Source organism: Solea senegalensis, linkage group LG14 (genome assembly GCF_019176455.1).
Source record: "Solea senegalensis isolate Sse05_10M linkage group LG14, IFAPA_SoseM_1, whole genome shotgun sequence".
In the NCBI taxonomy this organism is placed as follows: domain Eukaryota; kingdom Metazoa; phylum Chordata; class Actinopteri; order Pleuronectiformes; family Soleidae; genus Solea; species Solea senegalensis.
In genome coordinates, this window is record NC_058034.1 from 9,664,465 (window position 1) to 9,690,819 (window position 26,355).

General features: G+C 39.5%; 2 protein-coding genes across 4 annotated transcripts; one reads left to right on the top strand and one right to left on the bottom strand.

Moving 5' to 3' along the window:
* Positions 1-4: 4 nt before the first annotated feature.
* On the bottom strand, positions 5-7,645 carry LOC122780722 (serine/arginine-rich splicing factor 11-like). The gene is made up of 12 exons (XM_044043906.1): positions 7,286-7,645; positions 5,606-5,739; positions 2,872-2,981; positions 2,623-2,712; positions 2,489-2,535; positions 2,248-2,381; positions 1,909-1,990; positions 1,695-1,808; positions 1,364-1,453; positions 1,146-1,217; positions 880-1,057; positions 5-775 (listed from the first exon to the last, which is right to left on the bottom strand). The coding sequence occupies exons 1-12, from the start codon at positions 7,405-7,407 to the stop codon at positions 569-571; spliced, it is 1,380 nt and encodes a 459-aa protein (XP_043899841.1). The 5' UTR covers positions 7,408-7,645; the 3' UTR covers positions 5-568.
* A 749-nt stretch (positions 7,646-8,394) lies between these two features.
* Positions 8,395-25,748, top strand: xxylt1 (xyloside xylosyltransferase 1). Of its 3 annotated transcripts, none has more exons than XM_044043908.1 (6): positions 8,395-8,758; positions 8,873-9,129; positions 9,695-10,332; positions 11,878-12,025; positions 17,492-17,624; positions 24,248-25,748. In XM_044043908.1, exons 3-6 carry the CDS (start codon positions 9,796-9,798, stop codon positions 24,642-24,644), a joined length of 1,215 nt encoding a protein of 404 aa, XP_043899843.1. In that variant the 5' UTR covers positions 8,395-8,758; positions 8,873-9,129; positions 9,695-9,795; the 3' UTR covers positions 24,645-25,748. The 3 variants fall into 3 exon arrangements, with proteins under 3 accessions (XP_043899843.1, XP_043899844.1, XP_043899842.1); XM_044043909.1 differs by having other exon boundaries at positions 8,927-9,129; XM_044043907.1 differs by having other exon boundaries at positions 8,395-9,129.
* The last annotated feature ends 607 nt before the right edge of the window (positions 25,749-26,355 follow it).

Here is a 26,355-nt window from a genome sequence, read left to right on the forward strand (position 1 = left end):
CAAGTTGACGGTTTGATCCATTTTTATTTGTTTCCTCTGGAAAATCTGTTGCAAACTAAGTATTTCCTTGCAACATATTTCAGTCTACAGTTACAAAGCGTTGTCAATAGGAAGGTAAGCTGAAACACGACTGGGTGCATTACACTTAGAGCAGAAATGGTTCAGCAACCCAAACAAAAACAAACAAACAATAAAACTAAGATAAAGCCAGTGCTGAGTGGTGCATAACTAACAGTCTGACTCAGGAAAGGGTTCAGTTCTGACAATATTTACAAATACAGCATTTCAGAGGAAAACACTGTGTATTCTACTGTCAGAAAGACAAAGTTTGAACACAAAATCAACAAGATCTTAAAAAAGTACAGCAATGACAATTTAAAACCACGACGTGTGTTATTTTATGTCTCGTTTTCCCGCATCTTTACAAAAATCATTCGCCTCCCCTCCCCCAAGGCTTCTACCATTAAGACGACAAATCTTTTCAACAGAACGATCAGGCACAGATATGATGTGGCCGATATTAAAAATATAAAAGGACAGTGGACAGATAACGGTCTTGAGGATGTTCTTAATCGCTCATCTCCATGTCTTCCTGATGGTGATCATCTCCATTTAGTTTTGACTTTTTGGGAATTTGGCCCTCAGACCTCTCCCTCTCCTCCTGGCCTTTGGGGGACGAGGCAGAGTCAGAGTCGCTCTTCCTCTCGTCGTCCTCCTCGTCTCCTTCTTTTTCGCTGTCATAACCTTGTTCCTCCTCATCATAATCCCGGGTCACCTGTTGTCACCACAAGTTAACGCCGTTAATGACTAATTAAAGGAATTCTGAAAATGGTTGAAGCTGGGAGCTCCTCAATGTTCCCATCGTAAAGCTGGACATACCTTTACGTCTCCTTTCTCACTATCAGACTTGCGGTCTCGTTCGCGTTCCTTATCCTTGCTCTTCTTCTTTTTACTGTTGGAGCGTTCCCTTTCATCTCTACTGCGGTCCCTGTCCTCTCTTCTGTCTCTATCCCGCTCCTTCTCACGATCCTTGTCCTTCTTCTTTTCTTTCTTGTGACTATGAATATTATTAATACATTATATTGTTATTTTCAGCCTTGTACTTGTGTGTCAAATTAAGACATACTGCACATCACTCAACTCACCGTCTAGGCGATGGAGACCTGGAAGGCTTCTTCCTGGGGGAACGAGAAGCACTGCGGCTTCGCCTGTGCCTCCTGACAGAGAAAAGTAAGTACAAAAAGTCCATTTACAAAGTAAAAAACCCAACACTGAGTTATGAATGTTAACAGAATATGAACTGAAAGAAAGTTAATTCATTACGAGTGGCACGTGTGTCTAACACTGCACTCAAATCACTCACCGGCTGATGCTTCGAGATCTCCTGGCACTGCTGTAGCTCTTGGGGGGTGTTTTTGACCTTTTCTTGGACTTTTCTTCCTTTCTCCGGTCCCTGCTCAAGAGACAACGTCACAAATATTGCAATTAACTGCAAATAACCGTGCTCTTCATGTATCATGCAGACACACTTAGTTTGTAAGATGGATAATTGCCAACTTGGCAGCATTTTGGCTTTAAAGCTGGAGAAACCGCAACAGAAGTATTTAAATAAGGATATGTGCTCATGGCAGGACATGATTTCTGCAGTAACTGTAGCAGCTACAAGACTGCTACACATTTTTAGAGATGCTGACCTTGATCTACTCCGGCGACCTCTTTCCCGGGAGTGGGACCTCCTCCTTCGTGGGCTCCGGGACCTCCTCCTACTCCTTGAATGTGACCTCTTCCGAGATCTGCTCCTTGAGCGTCTGCCAAAATTATGACGAAAATGTTGGTTAAGCATAATAACTATATTTTGTACGTAGTCACAAAGCTCATAACTTCGCTTGCTGACAGCTTTGTCTTTACCTGTGTCTTGAGCGAGATCTGGACCGCCTGCGACGAGACCGCGAACGGGAGCGGGAATGCTTGCGCTTGTCATCTTTCTTATCTACAAACACAATTGCACAATGTTAAATATCAACCATGTAGTACAGGCTTAAGACTAACTGTTCTAAAACCTGCTAAAGTGAAGCAGGAATCCTTTATAAACAGTATTAAGAGTCACGTATAAAATTAACTGTCTGAGGCTTGTATTTTGCCTCCTTGTGTAAGAAAAGTATTTATTTTCAATAGACACTTCACTAGACTTTTTTTTGAAGTTTTAAAGAGGTTATTCTAAACCACTAATACAAGATAACCACTCACTTCCAGGTTCGATGGCTGCAGAGATCAAAGACTGAGCCTCTCGGACTCTCTTCATGGCCTCTTCAATCTCCTTGTTAGAGGCATCGCTCTTGAGTCCTGGATTCAAGTTCAGTCCAGCCGCTAATGGGTTCAATCTGCAAGTAACAGTGATCATTTAGATTTTTTCACATAATATGTACTTATATACTTATATATGTACGCACACCACTCTGTCTCTGAATGAGACACTATAGTTTCTTACTTGGGATCCATGGACTGCATGAGCTTCAGGAAGTCCGCAGACAGAGCCTGAAAGACACAAGAAGGTAGTTAAAAAAAGAAAAAGAACATTTTGTTTGAAAATGCTACAATTATTAATGTGTATCACATGCTCACCTGAGGGTTCATGTTTGGTCCAGGCATTCCCATGGCAGCCATTTGATCCATGTTGGGAGCTCCAAGACCTCCAAATGGTGTTGCTCCCATCTGGAATAGTGGAAAAGGTGAGTTGAAAAACAAGGCAAGGCACTCAGAAGCAGCTAAATGATGAAAATACGGATGAGAACATCTGCATGCAACAAACCGTGCTGTATAGACACAGTAGTTGCTTCTATGAAAAGGCACAAACTTTAAGCAAATACTAACTGATGCCAGTGGATTGGGTGTTGGAAGAAGGCCACCTCCGGGCATCATTCCTGCCACGGCATTGGCTGGAGCCAGCAGCGACATAGCTTTAGATTCATCAGGAATGACTCCTGGAGGAAAATAACATTTCAGTACATGCGCCAAGAAACATCGATAAACACTCAGACTTGCAGAAAAGCCACCTCAGTCTAACTACTCTGTAGTGTAAAATAAAAAAAAATAATAATATATCCACTTTGACTCATCTGTAATCCTTGATCCCTGACTTTTTTTTGTCAAAGTATGATTGTAGGATTAGCAGCTATGAATTTAAAAGTCACAATACACACTGTGGTCAACACTGCCAAGATTTTATCACCTGTACTTGTTTTTTAAGTCATGAACCAAACGTAAGCAAGCACAGCCAGTTGTCCCGTGGGATGTGCTCTCAACTTTCATTAGATGTTTTATGAACAAGCGACTCACGCCGGCTGCTTCGCTATAAAGCACACAAAAACATTGAGATACAGAAAACAAAGTTCATGATTTGGGTGTAGACAAAAAGGTACATTTCAACACAACTTACCACTATTAATACAAAACACAGAAAAGGTTTAGTCATGTTACCTTTTCTGGGCTGATCATGGTTACTTTGTACAATACCACCACAGGGGAAAAGGGAAAAAAATAACTTACTTTACAACCAGATAAAATACTATTAATGAGCTACAATACTGATGTTAGCCAACAGTATGTCATTAAGTAAATAATTTAAAAAAAAAACTATGTCCAAGATTATCTACAGTAAACAGTGCCAGCAACAGCCGTGATAAAATCATGAAAAATGTGCCCAAAGCTGAAGAACGGTCAAACAGTAAAAATCAAAAAGGAAGATCTTATGGAGCTGATCATCCACGGTTGTGCAATCTGAAAACAGGCTACTTTAAATCTGACATTTTGACATTTTAAAAAAAGGGGGGAGAGAGAGAGAGAGAGGGAGAGAGAGAGGGGGAGAGAGACACACACGCACACACTCGCACACACACACACACACACACACACACACACACAACAGAAAGGACACTTGAGAAACAGGATAAGGCTGCAGAGGACAAAACTGTTGGTGGCATTTTCAGCAGGGCCTGGTATATAGGGCTGGCTGAACCAGGAAAAAGAACTGTAAAACACAACAACAAAAGAAATACCACTGTTAAATGTGAGATTCACTCAACTCTTTTTCAGAGTCATGTGTGGAGAGGGTCAATTAAGAAAAATGCATTTTTACTGCAACATCAAGCAGAGGCTTAACACTACTTTTTAGCTTGTTAGTTGAAATTTGGAAACAAAAATGCACATTCTAAAACACTATAATGCTTTGGCACATGAAGCAAGTATAAGCCAAAGGCAGTCTGTGCGCTTATCATGATTAATCGCTAAATAACTTCCACTGAAAATAACAGTAGATGGTGGCACACTTTCAAAATCTAGACTTGCATGCAGAGCCGATTAGTTAATCTATCTTGCATGCTTTATGCTTGGTGTAGGGAGGTCCCGAACATTTTCTTTTTGTTCCCATTCTGAACAAGTTAATATCTGCCAAAAAATACCAAGTCCTGATCCAGTTTTTATATTTTTCTTTGTGATGCACTGTGTACTTGGCCTAAATGAGCCAAAACCACAAGTGCAGTTCTGAAATACTATTCTCACTTGTCTGGCTGATTATACCTCCTCTCAGCAGTTTGAACCTTGGTTGTCAACTCCATCTCTATTTCTAAGCGATACTGCACTTGTTAAGGTAGAATCTGGAGTTTGGTGACCTCAGCAACAACAGCCCCATTTTGCATGAACCTAAAAATTAGGTCTAATCAGCCAGTAAGTGAAAACACCCATGTGTAAGTGCAGCATGTTTATGTAAAATATCAGCATGTTTCTATCATTATCAAATTAGACCCTTTTAACTGCACATCTGTTGATGGTGAATCTTAAGCATCAAGTGTTTTTCCTCAAGTGAATGTTGTTAGTATGGATTAAGGAACATTTTGGAAACTGGTGCATTGAAAGTAGGAAAGTAGAAAATGATTCAAATATAAACAAAGGATAGGATATGGATCAAGCCTGACAGTAGACATAATTTTTGTTTAGAAAATGCCTTGATGCAGATCTGCTCAGGGCATCCCTACTTCGGTGCATGCCTACTTATCAACATACATTAAATTTGCAAGATTTTAAGATACTTTGATTGAGTGAGGAGTTGAGAATGCCCTAAAGCCTCTCCCCAACTCCCTTATTTTTTGCTTAAGAGTTGTGTAGCTAACTTAAAAAAAAAAGAAAAAAAGAAATGATGCCTTGAACAGAGAGAGAAAAAAACAGAGTTAATATATTACTGCTGAACAAGAGAGAGAGGGTGGCTTGCGAGCCTGGTGCCATTATTTTTTCTAATCTCCTGATGGCAGCAGAGGACCACTGTCAGCCAGCAAGGAAGGGGCTCTCTGCAAATGACTTGTCCACTATGAAAACCACAACACAAATAACAGAGAGAGAAGTTTACAGCTAGGTTGAAAGACATGGACACAAATGCACATATCCCTTTTACATACCTACATATGCCAAGCATTGAAAAGCTTAGCTAGCAGATTGGTCAGGAAAAATTCACAATTGCTCAGATAGTGTTTTCAATGCTGATAAATACACTTATGCATTGCGATGTGTTCAGAGACTGTCATGTGAGTGACATAAGAATATTAAAGACACCCACCTTCCGCAAAAGGGACCACAATCAGGGCTCTGTCCACGAAGACGGTGTTTGTCAGGTGTTGAGAAACCCCCACCGATTCAGACTCAAGGAACTTTACAAAACAGACACGTGAAGTCACAGGCAAGGGAGAGTCACTGGAAAAAAATACAGATATGTTGTGCAAAGAATACAAACAAGGAGACCCAACATGTCATCTTTGTGTCCCCAGGGACAACTGAGGTAATGAAAGGCTGTGAGAAAAGCAGCATAGCCTGATGTGTCCTCTGCTTACATTATTTCACATTGAATAAAAAAATGAAACAAATCTTATTAAACAATAGTTGAAATGAGTGTGTAAATGATTTGTCCACTCTATTAAGAATTAAATACACTGCTAGTCATGCACATTTAAACCAATGAACATCTTCATCTCATTGGATTTTTGTAATATGACTTGAGTGTTGCAGCTTTACTGTTTGCATTTTGATGCTTGACTAGTTTGCCAGTGAAACAGTCTGAAGACATCTCCTACCTGCAAAGTGGCCAGATGTAAATCATAAGAGAATGCAAAGCAGAGCACAATTGTTTTCTCCTGTAGATTTTGTGAAAATGCACCAATTCAAGTTTCTGCAGGAATCTGTGAAATCTAAAAGAAGTCACTGATGTTGACGTTTACACAAGAAAATGCTTTTCTAATGCATTTTCTTAAGTTAGATTAGAGCTGTAGTGACTCTTCTCCTATCCTTAATATAACTGATAAATAATATCTACTCACACATTAAGATGGAGAATGTGAGGAATTGCCACGGATTATGATCGAGTTGTGCATCTAGTCTGTTACACATTAGGACTCCATCTTTAAAAAGCTATTGACAAATACCAATTGTTGCCATCTTACCAAAAAAATTCAGTTGTCACCAGTTGGTCAGTCAAAACAAAAAACCTAAAAACCATCACCTTGAGCACAGGGAAACATGTTTTAATTTATAATATTGATACTACTGAATCATGAGCACATACCTGACCAATAGGGTTAGGTAACAAGTGAATAACAAAATATGTTGTTACATAACCATAAATAGCAACACGGGGTTGGTGCACTGCACACACTTTGCTATTTTGCACATTTAGTAACCTTAATGTTTAACTTGATGTGTTTCTTCAACATTCATCCACGTCCAAAACCAGAAACTGTCTTCCATTACTTGACAATTAAGGTAATTATCAATATCGACTGGTCCATTTAACCCGTAAACCAACGTTTTGTTGGAGGGGAAGTCATGTTTAACAGCTAAAACCACTAGTGTGCAAATATTTACTACGTGAAACGTATTAAATTGAACCCTGATTGTGTCGCTGATTAAGTCACGAGACTGGGCAAGTATACCACACACGCACACTAACATGGTGTAAAGACCAGGTCCAATGATGTCGAACTGGTTTAAACATTAATGGACATTTGAAGACAAAATGACCAGGGAATGACTGAATAATTTGAATAAAATGAAGATATAAGTGTTTATTAAACGGTAATGACGGCGTTTGTGGTGCGGGGTCGACTGCAGCTCAGCTAAGGCGCGGGCAAATATAAAGTTAGCATTAGCAAGCTATGCAGCGAGGCCTACTCTGCGCTACAGGCCTTCGGGGAACGCGGGGTACGCGGAGGTATCACATGTGCGAGTTTAATGAAAAAATACTCACTCAGGTGGAAACAACTTGAGCTCTTCTATGTTTCCGAGGAACCCGAACAGAGTCCTCATTTGCTCGGACGTCGTGCTCGGGGAGACATTTGTCACCTGAATGACGTGCGTGCTGGAGTTCATTTTCCGACTGTTAGCAATATGGCTAGCGCGATGCTAGCAACGTGCCTGGGGATTAGGGTTAAAAGTACGAGCTACGAAACTTTTATGAAAAGAGTAACATTAGGCGAATAGAAAAATTGGCATCTCTCCAACGATACAGACCGCGGTTGTCGTACAGCACGACCGAGAACACACTACAGCTGCAAGCCGAGGGTAACAATACCGCGGCCGAGACTGCAGGAGGGTGCGACGTTCAAGTACAGCACATCGATTCGGATAACAAGAGGCAATCAGGTTAAATATTATTTCAGAAACATTGTCGGTTTCTTCATTATTTATTTTTTATTTTATATTGTAGTTGTACTTGTAGTTCATGTTTTTTTAATCTGGAAGAGAAATGTAAGTCTTTGAAATACTCTTTTCACAGTTAATTGCTTTTGTCATTAATTAATTTATTTATTGGCATTGTTGTTTAAGACAATTTTGTCGTCCAGCTGCTTTGAAACGAATTTACTGTCCACGCATTACTCTAACATGATGAGTGTATGAGTTAGACACACAGTAGTCTGCAAATGAAACAGTTTACATACTAGCAATAAAATAAGTAAAATGCAAACGGGACTGTTGCAACAACATAAATAAAAATGATTATAGTTACCGATAAAAATAAAGCACTCAGCAATATATCCTCTTATTGCTCTAACCAAACTAACTAACTAACTAACTAACTAACTCAAAATCACGGTTTTTGTGTTTTCTATGCAAGCAGGAAGGTAGTACCTAGCATCAAATGTCAGTCAGTCATCTAACCGCTTAAATAGCATTACCCTTAGATTAATGAGTATGTAGGAAACACCTAATGTAAACATTTCCTGGGTTCATTTTGTCTTTCTGCTCAAGGTTTTCAAAGAAATTAAGATTAAAATTCCCAACAAAAACACTCTGTTTTCACCCCTTTCAATGTTCGACAAGATTGTTTTTGTTAATCAAACCAGAATGATATTATATCATAATGTCATAATTTATTTTTTAGCATCTAAGTTATTTTTCCGACAGCACATGAAGGCAGCATTACTTGGAGTGGGTGTGGCTAAGGCGGTGTCACACGGTTTTGTTGCTAGGTTGCTGCTAGCCGCTGGTTCATGCGGCTAACATTGCTGCAGTCAGTTACCTATCTCTAAATCGCGTAGCTGTTCAGCGGCGGTTTTAGCACGACACAGATTTGCACGCACATGTTTTAGAATTCCAACAATCTAGCGCAAACAAAGCGTCGACGACGGAAAACTCCACTATCTGCATCTGGGCGCAAATGCGTTGCTTGCTAATTTAGCATCCCTACAGCCAGACAGTGTCAACAGGTTGCAGCTGCAGAGTGAGTGTGTGTGTGTTACTGCAGTTATTTAGATTTTTGCCTGGACGGTTACTGTGTCGTAACTTTAAAGATTGACTGTTTTAGAACTCCATTGTTGTTGTTTCTGCACCGCAGCACGATGACGAGTACTCTTCTTATATGTGGCAAATTTCGTATTTCTTCATAAAGTCGAGGATCCAGGAACTGGAGGGAGAAGTCTAATCCACGGATTAAAAGCTATCGGGATGTCACCACGCAGAGTTGCAGTATCGGGCAGGCAAGAGGATACTAAATAACATAACATAACATAAATGATGGTTTTGTGTGAGCATTCTAAGAAGATGGTGTTTTAGTCGGTCTACATAGTTGACGGTGCAACGTTTGTGGTCAAGGTATGGAAACGGTCATGAAAGCATCAAGACATACTTGTTTAGTAGTTGTATTTATTCACAATTATCAAACAAAACAATTGAAACAGGACGTAATATCATCAAATATTTTATTATATTTAATTAAAAATAAACCCAATTGAAAAACGAAAGGCAAGACGGAAAAACAATATTGTAAAGTTTAAATTTGGGTTGGTTCATTGGTGAAGTCAACACAATAATGCTATCATTACAATAATAAAATGTGTTACACAGTACACAACCCATTATTAATGTTAAGAACTAAACTACTTTCAACTAATCTACTAATCATGAAATGTGGAAAAATGTCATTTACAGGTTTGCAGAGACAGTATATTGTTGTTGTTGTTTTTTGGATTCAAAGACTCTCACAAATATACAATATAGATTTTAATGACAAAAAGTGGTGAATCTACTCAGTTGAGAAGCTGTAATGGCTCTCTTTGTTTCACTATTTTTGTTAGACTGAATTAATAGATTTATTGTATATCGAATGAAGCTGCTTATTTGTTTTTCCATGAATCAACTAATTTCCCCTCTCTTCCAGGAAAATGCTGGCAACTGAAAAATAACCATGAACCAAAAGGACACAAAATGGTGAATGTTTTCTCATTTACCTTCCCATTCTCATGAGGCCAACAGGAAAATATGGGCATCCTGAGACTGTTAGCCAGAATCATGGGTAGGATCAGCACATTTAGATCCTATCAGTTTGTGCTTCTCCTGGCTGCTGCACTAGCTGTTGTAGCTTTTTACTACTTTGGCTCAGAGAAGCAGAACTTCTCCAGCACTACAAAGAGGATCAAGCAGACCCAGGCCAGCCATAACATCAACAGGAATGATGCAGACCTCACTGTGGACACTAGGCTCTCACAGACAGCTGGATCAGAGGAGCAAGGACAGGAGGATCAAGATGTTGGAGGCGAGAATGAGGTTTTTGGGACACAAAATGGGGACAGCAAAGCTTCTGACCAACATTACCATGCACTCATGATGTTCACCAAGGTGGACAAGAGCCGGAGCCTGCAGGACAAGTTCCGGGTGGCCATGTTGTCTATGGTGAAACATGGACACTTTCTGGAAGGAGAGGTGTTGGTGCTTCATTTCGTGAGTGACCAGCCCAGTCAAGAAATGGGAGAGAGGATGCTGCAACAATTTCTTGTTGATGCCACATTTGAGTATGAGGTAGGAAGGTATTGCACTTAATTATCCATTACCTGCATGTTTCAAGACGGAGACAATAGTTTTGACTTTGTCATAGACCTAGTCCACACATATTTAAAAAAAAAATAGGCAGGCAAAATATTATATATTGCTTGTTCTTGTATGCAAACACTGTAGTAGTTGGAAAAGGTGGTCATGTGACACAAGCATGACAAATGAGAAAAGGCATCGTAGCCTATAAGAACCAACCATAACCGTTTCCACAGGTCTTTATTTTTGCATGTCCAAATAAAAATGAAACCAGCAGTCTCTAGAAAATTGTTTCACATTCCAACACACCTCGACGGCAAGTGCTGCAGAAGCCTGATCATGACCTATTTATTTGAATCAGGTGTGTTAGAGGGGAAACCTCTAAAACATGCAGGGCAGTGGGTTCCCAGGACCAGGATTCAGGAAATCCTGCACTAGAACACTGGTTGTGTATGCATTTTTAAACAAAAATGTGTGTAGTGTGGATGTAGCGGTAGATGTGATGCAGAGACATCTGATATTTCTCCCAAAGGCCAACATGATGTGTTTAAATGTGTTTTATTTGACAGAAAAGTCTCCAGTTTACAGATATGCAAAAGAAAATAATTACATTTAGATAAATGTATTTATTTATTTATTCATTTATTGACAGCTGAATGTTTTTAGCATATTCTGGAAGATCGTCATAATGTACAAATAACAAAAAGAGCAAGTGTAGAGAAATGGGGCAAAGGTCCAAACAAGTGCTCAGTCTAAAACACCCTGATCACTCAGCCCATATTATGGCATCCTACAAGAGAAACACTGGCTGGAGATGCAGATGAAACTTGAAACACACGGGGGCAGTGTTGGCCTGTTAAATAAAGACATCTGCAATGGGGATATACCTCTTCAACTGTTTTTTTTTGTTCTGCCAAAAGACAGGCTTATGTTCCCACTTTGTTGGTCTTTGTCTTCCATATAACAACATCCTGCCTCATTTCTTCACTTCTGTGGACTTTTTGCTCACCACTTCCTAAATCATCCTCACCAGATAGACCCCTTTTCTCAGGAATGCCTCATCATCTACAACATCCAGTGTGAATGTAACTGCTTCCTTTTAGCCTAAACTTATTTCATTCACCTGCTTTGAATTGGTAAGAGGTTTCCTCAGCTTGGCATGAGCTTAGCAGCTTGGAACCTTTGGATTGGTTTGCTTTGTTGGGTTTCTCTACACTTAGTTTACACTTGGTCTTGCAAAGTGAAATGCAGGACAGAGGCTTATTCTTGATCTGAAAGGAGATGATGATTCCTATCTTGAAATGCAGCCATCTGCATTAATGAGCTGGTTAATACAGATTCAGACATGCCTATAATTCCCTATGTTGTATTTATTTTTGAAAAATTAGCAAACCAAATTTAAAGCCAGGGGTAATACAGATTTGTTATATGGCCTGTAAGAGAAATCTCAGATGCGAATAAAACTGGTCCCCAGCTATACTGCAGTTTGATGATTATTGTGGTGATATGATTCCACTGTGCTGATCTTTCCTGCAGGTGTTGTTTCATGAAGTGGTTGCTCTCACACAGAAGCTCTTCCCTGTAGTGGAGGCCATGCAGAAGTACTTCAGTGCTGGCTCTGGAGCTTACTACAGCGATGCCATCTTCTTCCTGTCTGTAGCCATGCATCACATCATGCCTGACAGTAAGAGAAACTCCTCTTCTCACATTTCTTTGTAGCAATTTCTCATCTTCAGCTCAGCTTTGTACTAGCTGGTTGGTTTAATGAGTTACTTGAAAAGATAAATGTTACAAGTATAACTTTTCCTGAAGAGGTTGCCTCATCTGTCCTACTACTAATGGTAACTGCCCATTCAGATAGTTTTGCTGCTCCTTATTATATTTAAATTACTCCTTATTCCTATATTTAAATATGCACCTGGAATGTGTATTTTATGACTCTTTGTAAACAACAGCATCAGAAAACTTGAATTATTTAGTTTGAGATGTGTTTTGTTGTTTTTAAAAGCCTGCCAACCTGAGTAAAGGCAGGTTCTGATTCTATAATTTGATACTTGGTACTTGTTTTACAAACATGGCATTTATTATCCGTCCTGAGAGTTCATCCAAAGCATTTCAAACACCAAAATCCAAAAATAATATGAACTTTGTAATGGTGGCAGCTGACGATCAATAACTCCTGTGTGCTTACTTAGAGTTTTTCTTTATCTGAATACACAGTTATGAACAGGCGAGATGACCCTTAACAGCCCAGCTCCAGTTTTACTTTTGGCTGAAAAGGATTTATCCTTTACAATATGTCCACCCAAACATGTGTTAACATGCACTTAGAGGCTCACTTTTCTATTTTGGCACAGCGCACAGCTGGAGAAGGTAGAATAGCCAGGTAGCAAAGAGACATGTGACATGCGTCAGGACCCCTGTGGAGCGAGAGGGGGTATTTTCTGTCATTGCTACCCACATACAGTATGTGCACCCTGTGTTGGTGTTGACTCATAGTTTTGCACTCCCAAGGTAAACAACAGCACTGAGACAATCAGGTTAATTTGCTCAAGTCAAAAACCTTTTATTTATTCAGATGAAAGAAATACAATGTTTGTCTACATGCTCCTTTTAAGGGGTTTGATTAAACTCTGTGGTCAAATCCAGGTTCATTCAGGTTTTATTTTATTATTTATTTTGATCATGACAATGTTATTTAAAAGTTATTTGAAAACAAAGGTGCACAGCTGTAATGAAAAAGCTGAATGTTTTTTTTTTTCTTGAGACAAAAAGGATGATAACTGATTCTGCCCCTAGGGAAGTCTGGTTTGATTTTGTCTAAATGTTAACATTTAAACAGTGTTTTTTGTGTGATAGCTGAACTGGAGTTGTGTGTCTGTGTCTTGTTGCTTGCCTAAATTACTTATTGATCAGCCACACATCACCCATCTACCCTGTGTTTCCAAGCAGTCGCCTATCTCTATATAAAAAGGCTTTCATCTAGTGCAAGGATATGTGGTGCACAAATCTAGTCATTTATTGACCCTTTTTTTTAACATTCTGTAGATTTTATTGGGGGAAAGGAAGACCATTATAGAAGTTTGGATTTAGCTACACAGCCTGAATGAAAGTGTTTGTTTTAATGACATTAAAGTTACAGTCTTCTTTTTTTGTCAGTGTTTTAAAATTACATGCAAAATAGGGGTGATGACAATGAACATGAGCAATTTCTTACACAATACCCCTCAATATTTTGGTCATAATAATGAAATCACTCAACCTTTGGTTTAGGAACCATTGACCATATTGTTGGACAAATGTCAGCTGGAAGTCAATCGTATTCTATTAGTTGATGAGTTGAAATTGTGTGCCAGCATTAGCTATGATTTAAATGAATGACAAAGAAACAATAGTTCAGGCCTCAGATCAATGGTTCTCATTATTTACTGCATGCTAATGAGCATGAAAGCTCATCCTTGACTGTGACCTTGTCTTTAATAATGATCTACAATAGAAGTTTAAAAAATGTAATGCTCTTGAGCTTTCATCCATGTCTTATGGTCTTCATTTGCGAATGGACAGGTGGTCTCTGATAAGATACAGTCCAAACAAGAATAAGTGAACATGAGATTATTTCCTTAGGTATTCGGCAGCTTTTTTCCACCTTGACAGGTTCACACACCATAATGAAAGCAGTCATGTAGAGAGAGGACTATTTTAACACCACCAGTCCTCAGAGGGACATCAATAAAACTCCACAGTGGACCTCTGCGGTAATTAATGATAAAGGTTCCTAAGAAACTGTTTTTGTTGGTGACAAGGTGTTACGTGTTCTGCGGCCCCTCTAGAGGTCCCGGCATGTTTGGACTTGAGCCTCTTCAACAACTCTAACCCTTTTTTTTCCCCACCTAAAATAAAAGTGGCACCACCGATGTGAAAAAGAAGCGAGGGAAGTGGTTATATGATCAAAACTAACATTGTAGACACACCGCTGCTCTGCTGATTAAACCTGTTAAGAATCAAGTGGCTTTAATATCTGGTCTTATTACCTTTTCAGTAGACATTTCTGCAACGATCAAACCTCCCACACTGTTTCCCCCTGAGCTAATAACACAAAGCTAATGACTCTCTCTCATATGGATGTAAGGTAACAGAGTGAGCGTGACTGGAATGGTGGAACGGCACACACTCAGGCTGAATTTAAATGTCCTGATTGCATCCCGATTATATAGTGGTTCAGGTCGACAAAGGGTCTAATGTGGACTTCGTCATAAAATCTTTAAGCAGACTTCACTACCACCAACAAGAATGATCATGTTACACACACGTGAAGTGGAAGAAAATTGAAGGGCCGTATTTTCGAGGAAAAGCGAGGAAAACAGCCATTGGTGACAAAAAGCATATCCAGTCTACCGGACATGCATGAGGAAAAGCATACTGGAGTTTACAAACAGGAAGGCTTCCAGTCATTTGAGTCTACAATAAAACTAAACATTAATTACTGAAGGAAATATTTCCAATGAAATACAAGTTTCCAAAAACAATCGTGATGAAAGCCAACCAAGGGGCTCACTTTGTTTCAGTTTTGTATTCATTAATTTCCAGTTGTAGCCTGGCTCTCCATCATTATCATTACTAAAGGGGGTTTAAAAATGCTATTTGGATAGAATAAATGCTATTTTTAATTCATTCAGAGACAATGCTGCTCTAAAGCTCAATTATGTATTTCCTCTCTTCATTGTTTCTTCTCTTTATTTGTCTGGTCGCCTCCTCTAATTAATTTGTGTTACGTGACGATACACGCGTGTTTCAATGCCAGGGTAAACTGATGATTTTTTTAAATTAATTCCAAGTGATTACTTCTTAAAAATAGAGTAGACCAGTGTCTCTTCCAGGAAATGCTGGACAGAACAGAAAACATTGACCCTTACAAAGAGGCTGTAAATGCTCACATCAAGACTGATTTTTAGAGGTTAATTAGATTGACCCACTTTCTCTCTGAAAAATTGTCATGTTGAATAACAGCGTCCCTGTTGTTGTTGTGGGTGAGTAAAGGTTTAGTTAATAATGCCTCTTTTAATCAAACCCTCAAGCAAGCTCTAAGCCACGCTAAAGGTTTTACTCCTGCAATACATTTACGACACCCCCATACCAATTCTAAATGAACCTTTTATTTACTGCTTACTGTCAACTTCTCCTGGGCTAATTGATCTAATTGGTGCAATTACTTTCATCATTCATTGGCATCGTCCTCATTTTATCTCAGCCATCAGAGAATCAGGTTGATCGGCTGAGCCGAAGCGAGGCAAATTGGCTGTACAGCCACATTACCCACCGGTTACCCTATATTGAAAACTCAATTCAGAAATTTAGAAAACACAAAGAAGGACCTAAAAACATAGACACGCACGGCACAATCAAACTTGACTCAAAACAATCCCAGTCAACTCTCAAGTTTATAAGAACGGCCGGTGAAGTGCAACAAAAATAAGCAAAAACGGTGCATTCAAGAATTGTACAAAGTGATAGTGTTGAGAGACAGAACAAAGGAAAACTCCTGGGTAAATATATCTGGAGATGGTCAGTCAGTCCTAAAATGAGGCAAAGTTATGTCCCAATCCTGGTTCAACTGCAAACACTTGTGAATTTCTCGAGGTGATGTTCCTCTATCATTTTTGATGGAAAGTTTTACTTTTGAAACACTGATCATATATGCCACCATTATCACCTTCAGAGAACTTGTCACTGATCATCAAATCCAAAACATTACAATGTTGTAACAACTTAAGACCCTCTTTCTGGTTCACTTCCTCTAGCTAAGCCCCGTCTGTCCAAACAAAAGGCGCCCACCACTCATAGATTACATTCCATGCCCCTCGCTGTTGCCACAATGCATGAAAGACTCGCCATGGCCGCTTCCTTGTTTGAAGAGCACAGAAAACAGGTCGCTGAGTCTTCATCAGTCATGTTTTGACCATATATACTATGTCCAAGTCTCTAATAGTTGATTATTTGAGAGATACACTGCACAATAACTCTGTGTATTGTTGGATGGCATTATTTGTTGTTCTTTTAAGGCAGTTGTGATCCATAATGCTGTTTTTGGGACATTTGGATTTTTTTATATCCTTGGTATAATACTGATTATGACCAAAATACCAGTTTTTGATCAATTATATTGTATAAGGATTTAACTTTTCACTTCTCACTGGATGCTCATGGTGGGAAAGTTCTACACGGTTCAATAAAACCTTTTTGAACTAGTAGCATTTTGTGCTACACACATTTTTGCTGCCATTACTCTAATTAAGCTTAATACATTTTAAGCATGTATATTTTGTGCAGCTAATACTTCCTAAGTAGCTCCATCCTCCAAGTCCCACAGCTCCAGCTGTAACAGTTCCACAGATGCCATCAAGCCAAACCTTTCGTGTTGCCAATAAACATTTACTGCCAACGAACAACAGGCTATTGTCATCTGATGGCATCTCTCATGCTGACATGGCAACTGTTTCCATCAGTGCACTCATTAGGTTGTGCCCGCTGTGGTGCACCAATCCTGAGTATTTCCCCATCTTTTCAGTGCCATGCCAACCAGCAAAACATAGGAAGCCCGAAACAATGAACAGATGAGGGCCCGAATATCCTGGTTACCATTTTGATGTTTATCTTTGCACAAGATACAGTGTTAATTATTTACTGTGCATACTTTCACAGTTGTGAAAACACAAGCTGTGCACAAATTGATAGTATTTGCAATTTGCTTTCCATCCTTTACGCCTTACAATGGAGAGACATTGTCATGCAGTCTGTTCTAATTTCCTGTTATTACCCTGTCTTCCAGAGTAGGGCCTCCCGGAAGTGATAAGGCAGGCAGTCACTGTGTGATGTGCTAGATGTCAAGAATTCCAGCCCTTACTCTTGCATATACAGTGCATCTCCTACCATCATCTTCCTTTCTTCAACTTGGTTTAAAATAAATAATGAATTTTTTTATCCACATGAATGTAGGTCACTCATCCGTCATCAAACAATAACTATCCTGTTAGTGCTTATGTTTAAAACAATCATTGATTAAACTTAAGCGTTAATTGGTGTATTTTGGTTGCAGTTGCCACAAAGTGATGCGGTAAATGTGTTTTTGTTTTTTTTTTGTTTTTTTTTAAAGATTTGACACGAATTGTGCAGCTTGACCTGGATCTGAAATACCGGACCAACATCAGAGACCTCTTCCAAGAATTTGACCAGTTTCCTCCAGGTGCAGTTATAGGCATCGCCAGAGAGATGCAGCCAGTTTACAGGTAAACACTACGCAACACACTACAGCACAACAAGTATTAAAGGGCTTCTGCTGTGTCCACCACATTAAAGGTAGCCTCAACCTTTAACCGTTTTAATGTGGCACATAATGTAATTTAATAAAGTGTTTGACCTAGAAATAGTGTCATACTTTGTTTTGTTTTTCAAGCATCTCACTTGGACACAAGTCATACTTGTGACATCCAGATATATTTTCCAATGTGGTACAGAATTACCCAATTCCATCCACACTGAGCAGAGAAGAGTCTTCTCTGTCAGAGTGATTGAAGTTCTAAAGGATTTTAATGGGAGCATGAGAGAAGTAACTTACCTCACGCTCTATCTCGGTCCAGTGTTGCTCACAACAGCTCAAGTGTGTGTGAGGAAGAGGAGGATAGGCACATGTACTCTCACAGCCCCAAGTGGGCTTCATACAGCTCCTCCCGACTCAATTATTTCTCTCTCTTTCATATATAAATATAAAGTATGTTGCTTTTCAGCCAAATTATACTGGAATATTATTGTTTTTGTCCATATCCCCCAGCCCTAAGTGTTCTGCACTCCCCATATAATAAATAAATAAATGAATGAAAACCTGCAGGAAATTACAAACCAAACCCAATCCATTTACCTGGCAGCATCAAAACAGTGCTGCAAAATACTAGTAATCTGTGATCGTAGCCAGTGAGTTGAGTGGACGCAAAGAGCTGGTGCTACACTGACTGATGAGAAAGATGTAATGTTTTTTTATGAATAAGCTTTTTTAAAATGAATAATTGAGGGTTTGGCAGGATCTGAGCAGAGAGACGCTTCCTGTCAGGAAATATTTTGCACTCATCCTATGAATTGGATATACCATTTTGTCAGACCTGTCTCGAGTAAATAAACAACTTTCTCATATCCTTTGGCAACACACAGAAAGGTCCCTGTATAACCTCTTACAACCCGTTGTATCATCTGCCCTATATGTCTGGTTCATAAATGAATTTATATCCATCAAGAACATTTAATAATAATTTCAAGTTGTAGTGACCCTTTTGTTGTCATGCAGAACTTTTTTTTTTTAGTTAAAACAATCCAAGTCCATTGTTTTCAACTAAGGGGCAGCCAATAATTACTCCGTATTGATGTCAGTCTTGATCAAAATCACTAGATCAGTAAAACAAAAGTGTAAAATCGATTCCCTAAACACCCTAAATGTCTTTATTCAAATGTTTTACTCATAAGTATTACTATAGCATTTATTAGCATTTTCTCTACCTGTAAATGTGTGTCATGCAAGTTTCCTCTTTAATTCATATGTGTATATATAAAGTGACACACTGTAGGATTTCACCCTTCAAATAATGTCTCCAAGATTATTCTGATGCTACATGAACTTGGGACAGGATGAATGATGTCTCTGACAAAGCCTGAGCAGGTCAGCATCGCCTGCATTGGCACTGTGTAACTTGTGGTTTTCAGTGGGTGCCACAAAAAGAGCTACAAATTCCATTCTAATGTATGGCATACATCACAGTTCAGCCGTATTATACTGTATTTTATGACAGTTGTAACAAATGATACCATTTACCAACTGTGGGGGGACTCGGGAGAGAGAACAGCATGGAGTTATTTCATTATAGAGAGTCAAAGTGTCATATCTTTGTCATTTTCTGCTGGAAAAGTCATTCTTAATCTTAGATTAACTTGTCTCTATGTTGCACCTTAAGTGCATTTGTTTTCACTGGCATAAGTGAGATATCAGTCATGTTTAGTCTGCAGTAACCGTTGATGTTGGTGATTTCAGGTTTCTGAGCACGTAGTTAGAGAAGTGGAGCTTTAGTTTTCCTGGCAGACTTCAGTCAACACCAGCATCTATAAACAGATCTGTGACTCTGCTGCGCTGATGTTCAGCCTCAGTGGTTTACAAACCTCGGGAACCCCCTGATAATGTCGCTCATTCTGTACAGTAAACACAGAACTGGGATGTCAAAACTGGTCCTCAGCCATTGTAGACCATTTTGTGTGTAGAGATGTCTGTGTGGGTTTTCGAAACACAAAACTTCCATACCAATTTTTTGGCCTTTTCAATTTGAGAGTTTCAAAGCATGTTCCACATTTATTCTGTTGTAGTTTTAAGATTGGGAGCTTAATATTTGAGTGACAATTTATATTGACTGGAGAAACTAATTTGATCTAAGAACTTGTTGAGTAAGAAGGGCTTTAGGTTATGCTTTAACAGATGTCAGTTTCATCATTGTACAAGCAAAAAGACGTTATTGACTCATATGTAAAAGTATAGACTGTAATCCGATTCATTACATTGTGATTCATGAAATTCACGAGAATGGAGGAGGATTTGTCAGTGCAGTGGCACTACATCCCAATATAAACCATCAGTGATACATTGTCAGGGTATCTTTTATACAGGTTAAGATACAGGAAACAAATCCAGCATCACTTTTTAAGCCTGTTGAATGGGCTTGTTTGCCAATAGTCAGTGGCTGATGTACTTTGAAATATTAAAGCTATATATTTTTTTAAGCCATTGTGTGCTTCCTCTTTACTGCGGTGTCTTCCTGTGAAGAGTGGAGAGGGCTCTCAGCTCCCACTCTGTTTCAGTGCTAATGGACAGAGCATTATGCAGGAGAACAACAACACACATCCTCCCACCAGCCACATTCAGAGAACATCCTGCCAATGAAAAGTTCATTATCAGGGAAAAATGCCACATGTCTTCTCTCTGCAGCTGCATCTGTTATGTTTTAAACCCCAGGAGACAAGACCCACTTACATAAGTGTTACAGTCGAAACCACAAACACAATGAAAGACATCAGCATGAAACACGTCGAGTCTCCTTCGTGTGGCACATCCCACGTATTCTCAAGTTTTGGTCTAGGGTGGAATCTGATATTGTGTGAAATATTTATCATTTTTCTCAGTGTTGTCACTCAGATAGTATTGAGTTGTGTACAAGGTTCCAATTGGGACATTCCTGTCTCTCTTTTTCTGATCAAAATATTTCATGATTTGATTTCAATTATAAATCTGCAAAAGCACCATATACTTAATCGTTTGATGGCTCAACATTTTGACTTTATTTTCTTCAATTTATGACCATTATGTTGCCAAACTGCTATGTGTGCATCCCAGAACCAGACTCCCGCTTGTCAGTAAGTGTCACACACAGCTTTCAGGCTGTTTCTTGTCCTGAACAAAGTGGGGGAGACATTTGGGTGGGATTTCAGTACAGAATGTCCCCATCACCTGCTAATGCTTTTCGTTCTTTCACAACCAAGAGAGACACTTAACTTGAAAGGTTGAAAATTGGAAGCGGTAGAGTAGACGATGGCGCTGTGAACTGGCAGGGCCGGACAAGAGGCACTTGTGGCACTTGGAGCAGTGATCTTAGTGACAGTCTGAGGCTTAGTCTGTGACATTTGACTCAGTCTAGTTTGAGTACACCAGATCAGAGGAACATTGTCACAGACAACAGAGCTACATCCTGTACTCGACACTCCAATTTCACAACATCATCAGACATGATTAAAAGAACCTTTGTCACAGTGCCCCGTATATGCTGAAGTTTTATGTTTGTCTCGTGATGGACTGACGATGTTTCAAGGATTTACCTTTTGCCCTATGTCGGCTGGGTTTGGCTCAAACTCCCCCCGCGACCCTCATGTGGAGGATAAAGCGATAGACAATGAGTGTGTGAGGGTGACCTGTGTGTCATCAGAATTGTAATCTCTTAATTGTCATTGCACAAGTACAAGAGAATTCAGCAGTGCTGTCGCTAAATACACCAGACTCCACTGTTAAATATTGTGACACGTCCTTGCTGAATGATGGAGATTAACGCACGTTTTGAGGATTTTGAAGTCGTTTTAATTGATCTACAGTAACAGCATTGTTCGGTTTGATTCTTGCGCCTCTTCCAGTGACACCAGTCTGACCAATCAGTGGCCGGCAGTCTGACAACGTCACACTTGAGCCTGAGCAGGTACTGAAAATGTACCAGGTACTTTCGCTAATGGAAAAGCAAAATATCCGTGCCATGCCGAGGCGAGTATAGTCGCGCTGGGACCATGTGGTGGAAAAGCGCCATAAGGTATCATGGGAGTAAATGTATTGTTTAGGTTATTATTATTATTAGGTTATATTTAAGTGTTGGTGTATTTTATACAGTGCGTGAGAATTAGGTTAAACTAGTAATTGTAAACATGTACCATTGTGCATCATGTCTGAAGCTCTCTAAATAATCCCTGGTGTTATTAAGTAAGCACTTGACTGGAAAAATGTTTACATTATGCTGATGATGATTTTAAGTCAAATCAAATGAATGGGTCATTATCAGGCTTTTGTACAGCTTGGTGACGAGCATCAAAGCCTGTCATGAAACTAAAATAAATGCAGTGCTAGTCTCTTGGTACATTATGTCAAAACAGCAGAATAGTGAAGTTTTGTAAATGTTCCCTTATGGGGCACGCTCACCCAGAATGTGTCTGCCGGCACGTAGTCTCTATGTAACTCCTTAAAATGATGAATGCTCCACGGGGACCACTGGTCCCCAGCTACCAAATCAACAGACTTTATACAACTGTGCTGACATGCTGCAGCTGCAAAATATAGGTCAGTAATAATAATATCAAAGTGTGACTCAGAGAATCCCTCGTGATTTAAACAAACTGTACACAAACATACACACACGGTGTGTGGGGGGGAGTATTCTCTACTATAACAAGCATAATTACTCAATGTGATTTTTCTCACGTGTTTATCTGCACCAAAAGAGCTGGCGTGGTTCTTTCTTTTTTTAAACTGCTCCTTTTCCACTATCCCCATGTGTTTTGGAGTGCACTGTGTACCATTAATATTTAATGTAGAGGTTTCTTTTAGCTTGGTCAGTGATAAGAATAAACAACTCCAGTTGTGGGTGTGCGTGCATGTGTGCACATGTCTGTAGTGGACTGTGAGGACATTCTGTTTTATTGTGAGGGCATTTTGGCTGGTCCTCTTAAATTTAAAGGACTTTTTTTTAGGGTTAAAGCTTGGTTTTAAGGTTAGAATTGTGTTTCAGGTTAGAGTTAGGCATTGATAATATGGACAAAAACACAATTCATCATGAATAAATCTTAAACGTCTCTTGACAGTCCTGACATGCATATACAATCTGTTTGCAGCCCAGCTGTTTTAGAGGTAGGAACTGTGAAAAATCGACACAAGGAAACAACATCACGGACGCCGACTGCCATGAAACACCAAGAACAACAAAAACTGACCATTGAATAACATGATTTATTGCGCTCATTTAGGAAAGTAAAAAGATGTTGCTTGATACTTTTTCCAGTGTGCATGTTCGTCAAGTATCACCGTCCTTTACTCGATGCATAACCTATTACAAAGTCAAAGTTGTACTAATAGTAACTACCTTTCCTGGAAAATCTGTTATCAAAATATAAGAAATAAGTTTTAAAGAAAACCCTCAATTGGTTCAAAGATTAAATCAATGTGTTTCAGTACTTGAGATAGTTGTGGGAAAGATTTATTCCCTGAATGGTTGGTTTTGAATAATTATCGTTATAGTCAAAATCTGTACAAATATATTATAAGCTATTTTTTGCCCATATCACCCAGCCCTAGTGCCAAGTTAGCACAGTCGTCTGAACCGTTTTCCTGTTTTGGCCAGTGTTCAGTAAACAAGTGAAACATTCCCCTCACTTGCCCAAACATGCTCATATATGACCACAATCACATGAGTCATCATTGACGGTGGACAGAAATTAGTTACAGGAAGTTATTGTTTTTACTCACTCAACTAAAGTAATTGTGTTTTACAGGGGGAGATGTGTCATGTATGCTTCCAAAAATTGTTCTTTTAATTCTTCTCTGGTGTTTACAACATTTGGAGTCCATACAGTTGCATTTAATCTCTCACCCGTGTCTTTATTTGACAATTTATTCATTTTTTATTTGTACTATGCTGTACCTATACTGGGGTTGGGTAAAATCAGAAGTAATTCTGTAGGCCTCAAAATGTGGCATAATAAAATTCATATGCAAAATAAGTGGTATGAATAGCTTGGTAACGCTTTCAGTTTACTTAAATGTCCATTGTGTAAAATTTAGGTGAACTTATTTTCATTTGCCAGGAATTTCAGTTTTTTTTCATTGTACAATTGTATTAGTTGTTGGTTTTCATTATCCCAGAATGAAAATGTTGATATTTATATCACGAGCTGTGTCAGCTCCACAGAGGCCGTCATTTTGGACCACAGTGTTTTAACAATAGCCTCATAATGGACCAACGTTTGAATTTTGATGCCAAATGAAGGCTACATAGCTTCTCCAGCACACTTGGAAGGGAAGGTGAGGGATCTTCAACATGCAACTTCACAAATAAGTGCTGCTAAATTTGACACACTGTATCTTTAACCCTAACCCTTCACACAGGCAAATCTGCAGTTAGATCTATTGACTTTAAGCCACTTGATGTGAATAATGTTTTTTAATTATTGTAAATTCTGAGACTAAATGTTCAGCAGAATAATATAAATCACTTTCCTCACCTGCTGATTGTGCTGAATAAGTTGCCACAGTCAATTCCACCTTCATCATGCACCTGTCTTCCTCTTTCTGCAGACACACCTTTTGGCAGTATCGGAAGGAGAACCCTCAGAGTAAAGTTGGCGAGCCTCCTCCCGACGGCCTCCCGGGCTTCAACAGTGGTGTGATGTTGTTGGACCTAAGAGCAATGAGGACCTCGGTTCTCTACAACGAACTGCTGAAGCCCAGTAACGTGGCCAAACTGGCTGACCAGTATCGTTTCCGGGGCCACCTTGGTGACCAGGACTTCTTCACCATGATTGGCATGGAGCATCCTGAACTGTTTCATTCCCTGCTCTGTGGCTGGAACAGACAGCTGTGCACGTGGTGGAGGGACCACGGATACGGAAACGTGTTTCAGCTGTATTATCGCTGTGATGGACCCGTGTATATCTATCATGGTAACTGTAACTCCCCCATACCGGACGACTAAATGCAGAAGGGCTGTGCTAATAGCGCTTTTCCACTACCCAACAGCACTTTTTTTTTTTTTGCTTTTCCATTAGTGATAGTACATGGTACTTATTTTTAATATCTGCTCTGACAAGGTTCAAAACAAGCTGAGCCGATACTAAATGTGACGTCGACAGACTGCCGGCTACTGATTGGCAGCGTGTCGGCACTGGAAGAGTCATGAGCGTGATGTCCAAAACAAGAATGAAACCGAACAGTGCAGAACTGCAGATCAGTTAAAACTGCAACATTTAGCCGTGCGATGATGACTCCACGTTGAGGAGGTACTATAATGGAAAACCACACTAAACCATGTGGAGTTGAGCCATGCCGAGCCGAGGCAAGCCGTGCTGGAACTGGGTAGTGGAAAAAAGCCGTAATACTGCATCTGAGGAGCCTATGACACCTTTTAAAGAAATAATCTGGGGCACTTTATTTTCCACCTCTGTGGCTTGTGGATAGGGATGTTTCACCCCAGTTGGCCATAACATTCTGCCACAGCTCCTCTCTAATGCATCTTTCTGCGGGGGTCAGAGAATGAACAATAATTCTGCAGGCGGCTGTGGTTAGTGCTCTGCAATTACAGTTCAGCGAAGGCCAAAACACGAACCCACTTAAGTCAAACACCTTTCATAAGGAGTGAGTTTTTTTACTGTGCTGGCTCACTATAAAAACGCAGACTCAAAACCACTTCATACTTAGTATTCAGTCTGAAAAATGGCTTCAGTGATGAACAGTTCAACACGCGTGATGAGAGTGAGGTGAGAAATTCAATACATTTCCCATGTTACACCCTTTTTACACAATGCTGTCTGTGTCTGAGCAGTAAATGATTTATCTGCGTCAGTAAGTTGAATGTGCAATGATATTGACGGGCTTATGAATGAATGAATGTCTCATCTTTCACTTAGAATCCCCTCAACAGATTAGAAATCTTTTATATATGAGATATCTGTAAATATCTCATATAGAATAGTAATAGTGATTTTATATATATATGTATATATATTTTTAACTTTTGTGTGTTCAGCTTTTATGGCAACGTTTTATGTTTTATTGAAAATAATAAACTACCCAAAAGTCATTCGCTGTTTTTGTTCTAGTGTGTAAGGTGTGTGTGTGGGGGTGATTTTGGTCACTTCACTGTAGTAAAATTAGGGTAGAAAATGAGTCACTAAACCTATATCTGTATTCTTGTTTGTCTGCTATAAGCCAGACACGAGGCAACCAAGGCTTCATAGATGGAGAAACAACAACCCGCCGCAATTACTTAGTGTACAGACATTAAAATAACCATGTGACGATCAAAATTAACCACCGCTCCATGCAGTGACCTCACCGTGACGTTCATCCAAAAAGGAATAACGCGTTTCGCCAACAGAAACATCACATATATAATATTACTCTGACAGACAAGCACACCTGTGCTTGTGCGTATGACGACAAATTCTAAATGGTGTTTAAACAAGTGACCTATAAACCTGTTTTCTGTGTGTGCGTGTGCGTGTGTGTTCACCACAAGATGCAAAACACGGCACGGTATGAGGTGGGAATGCCTTACTTTATAGAGTACCGACGTGTGTGTGTACATGTCTTTAGTAGCCTGTGATTAAGGTTAAGGTAAGAGACTAGGGAATGCATTATGTCTATATGTCCACACAAACAATGCAAAACCAGCATGCGTGTGTGTG

What these genes read in the sequence shown, in the direction of transcription:
- LOC122780722 (XM_044043906.1), bottom strand. Translation starts at nt 7,407, where the DNA reads ATGAACTCCAGCACGCACGTCATTCAGGTGACAAATGTCTCCCCGAGC. An exon ending in CACCCAATCCACTGGCATCA is followed by an intron (nt 2,713 to 2,871) that starts GTTAGTATTTGC and finishes CCACTATTCCAG; the next exon opens with ATGGGAGCAACACCATTTGG. An exon ending in TGCAGCCATCGAACCTGGAA is followed by an intron (nt 1,991 to 2,247) that starts GTGAGTGGTTAT and finishes TTGTGTTTGTAG; the next exon opens with ATAAGAAAGATGACAAGCGC.
- xxylt1 (XM_044043907.1), top strand. Translation starts at nt 9,796, where the DNA reads ATGGGCATCCTGAGACTGTTAGCCAGAATCATGGGTAGGATCAGCACA. An exon ending in ATGCCACATTTGAGTATGAG is followed by an intron (nt 10,333 to 11,877) that starts GTAGGAAGGTAT and finishes TCTTTCCTGCAG; the next exon opens with GTGTTGTTTCATGAAGTGGT. An exon ending in GCATCACATCATGCCTGACA is followed by an intron (nt 12,026 to 17,491) that starts GTAAGAGAAACT and finishes TTTTTTTTAAAG; the next exon opens with ATTTGACACGAATTGTGCAG.